The sequence below is a fragment of the Triticum urartu genome, chromosome 3A (genome assembly GCF_056163025.1).
Source record: "Triticum urartu cultivar PI428250 chromosome 3A, HENAU_Tu73, whole genome shotgun sequence".
Taxonomy (NCBI): domain Eukaryota; kingdom Viridiplantae; phylum Streptophyta; class Magnoliopsida; order Poales; family Poaceae; genus Triticum; species Triticum urartu.
Window position 1 is genome coordinate 433327629 of NC_141875.1, and position 2838 is coordinate 433330466.

The window sequence follows — 2838 nt, forward strand, 5'->3', positions numbered from 1 at the left end:
CCGGCGATGGTGGCACTATTCGGCGTCGTTCCCTTGTTGAAGGCATCGCTGTTGAGAAGTTCCAGGCCACTATCTGCTACCTCCGGGGGAAACCCTAGATCAGTAGATTGGATGACGGCAGCATTATTGTGTCGTTTCCCTCTTGTGGCGTCATTCTTGGAGGTGTACATGGGCTCGAGGGACGAGTGGACGGAATAATTGGTGGAGCGGTGTTCCATCCTGCACATTTGTGGTGTTTCTCGGCGCCGTGGCGCAGTGGAGACTCGGCGCCCGATGTGTGGCGAGGGACTCGCGCGGGAGGGTGACGTTATCATGCGTCGTGGTGGCGTCGATGGCAGAGAGGCCGGACAAGTTGGTGCAGCAGTACAATACTAAAGATGGATTGGTGACAGGTGGCTGCGGCGGCCTCATACCCGGCAGGCGTCCTGATTGGGAGTGCGCCGGACTGGTAGGTGCCACATACCCAGCAGGCATCCTGGTTGGAACCTCAGGTCTTAAATGTTTAGGTTTGGCTGCGATATATGTTTGGTATTAGGCCCAAACTATCAGTGCCCCTTCATTATTTGGATAGGAGTAGCGATAGTTGTTGCTTAAATTGTGGCTTTAGTCTTACTGTTGTATGACTTTATAATGTCTTGTAAAAATAATTAATAAAATGGTTGTATGCATCCCCAAATGCAGAGGCCGGAGGTCCTCCTTCTTTTATAAAAAAAAACTTGTTGGACATAGTTTTTTTTCTGACAACGCATCTTGAGTATGGGGGATCGGGTATGGCCTAGAGTTGGTTTTACAGCCACATTATAGATATACAACTCCAAACTTACATGTCTACATGATTGAAGCACCAGAGTGTAACACAATCATTGTACGGTAATTTTCATCAGTTTATACTTGGATATCTAAGCTATGCACATATATCTTACTAGTAAAATTATTTTACTATGTAATGTATACATATAGAATGGCGTTTTGGATCTTGGAAAATTCAAAAAAAGAGTGTACAAGTAAACAAGGATATAAGGTGTATGCGTGTAAACTTTCAGAATAAAATACAATGCAGTGGCGACCTGTACAAAAAAAACAAATTTATGATATGAGAGAATGAATAGTATCACGTGTTAAAAAGCCATGGTTTTTTTGCACAACCCTTATCTCAACATATTTCATCCTAAAAATTTACACACTTGTGTATTATGCCCTCATGTATGTCAGTATTTTCTTTAGAATTTTTTAAATGTAAAAATATGAATTTTCATGAATTTTGCATTTTGCATTTAGATGCCTTCATGAAGCTCGGCCTTCAAAAGCAATTTCAGTTTCAAATGTCAATTATTAGTGCTTTTTCTGATGGTCTGACGGCATGTGCACTATACGTTTTTTTTCCATACGAGGACGTATCGGGTTTCACCATCATCTATCATCAGATAACGGCATGTGCGCTAGTGTCAATTCACAAACTGGAGCTATTTTTTTTTCACAAACTGGTGCTGAGGAGATCATGTTATTATACATAGAACATAGTCTGATGTGCAATTACGTGTCCCGTTGCTTGTGCATCTTTCTTTTGTTGAGAAAGTTCCAGAGAACTCTAAGAACAACTGAACACACGTGAGCGGAGTCCCGTGCAACGTGGAAGTGATCCAGCAAGCGGAGTCATCACCAACTTTTTGCAACCATGCTGCGAGCGCCACGCGTGCCGGCAGTCGCGCCAACCGTCCTCAACGCAACGACGTTATATATATGCCCGAGATGCGAGAGACCGACCACATCACAACGATTAGCAAGCGGACCATCAATTTCTAGCGCATCTATCCATCCATCAAATTGCGACGCAAACATTCTATCTGACAGCACTAGCAGAGGCTGGTTCAGCGACAACAATGGCGTTCGTGCCGATCTGCGTGCAGTGCGGGACGAGGAGCAACCCGTGCCGGTGCAAGGTGGTCGGCCCGACGCTGGGATTCGTGGCGCTCGTCGTGGCCGGAGTGGTGGAGTGGCCGCTGGGTGCTGCCGTGTACCTTTTCCGCCACCGCAAGGGCCGCCGCATCATGGGTCACCCGGCCAGGGTCGTGTACCCTCGCGTCACCGGCGCAATCCCCATCTAATCGACCGCAGCATCTTCGTCTTCGGTGGTGATCTGTCACGAGGTACCGCCGTTGGCTTGTCAAGCTGTGTCATGTAATCTGGGAGATTCGTCTCTCCGACTTTCAGCATGTGTTTAATAAAGCGAGGTTTTTGTTGTTGTAGTATTTGCAAGGCTTCGCCGTGGTTGTACCAAATATTTGTTCGTCGATGTAAAGTAGAGTAGCCTTTTTGGTTACCCCGAGTGCTGTGTAATAGCATCGATCAACTTTGACTCCTCTTTTCGGAAAATGCTCTTTATGTAGTGCTCCCTCCGATCTTCTCTTTTTCGAAAAATGCTCCTTATGTAATGTTTCCTCCTATACCAAATAAAATAAGTGTCATGGTTTTTTTATTAATCAACTTAAAATGTCTGTACAATCATTCATTACAAACTTTGTCACCCATGACGAAATAGAATGAAAAGGAAAATTATCATATCTATTATCAAAACTAAACTTTGCAACCTGGTGGCCTCTAAATTTGCCCTCATGTTGATCTTTGAAATATGTAAATTCACCGGCATCTTTGAGACATTTACCACCGCCTTCTTTAAATCAACAAGGGAGGACCTGTCCATACAATCTCTTCCAAGAACAGAGGCAGCAAAGGAGCGATCAGTTTCCTCCAAAATGATGGGCATGTCTAGTGTTGTACTAATATACAGGCCGATAGGAACGCTCTAAATTCCGCTTCCTCGACGCTATAGCAAACTCT

At 44.8% G+C, this 2838-nt stretch overlaps 1 protein-coding gene across 1 annotated transcript; it reads left to right on the forward strand.

Annotated features, from left to right (window-relative positions):
- Positions 1 to 1740: 1740 nt before the first annotated feature.
- LOC125548444 (uncharacterized) lies at positions 1741 to 2373 on the forward strand. Its single transcript, XM_048712034.2, has one exon. It carries the CDS (start codon positions 1881 to 1883, stop codon positions 2103 to 2105), a length of 225 nt encoding a protein of 74 aa, XP_048567991.1. The 5' UTR covers positions 1741 to 1880; the 3' UTR covers positions 2106 to 2373.
- The last annotated feature ends 465 nt before the right edge of the window (positions 2374 to 2838 follow it).

Excerpts from the sequence above, each read along its gene's own strand:
- LOC125548444 (XM_048712034.2), top strand. The coding sequence starts at position 1,881 with ATGGCGTTCGTGCCGATCTGCGTGCAGTGCGGGACGAGGAGCAACCCG.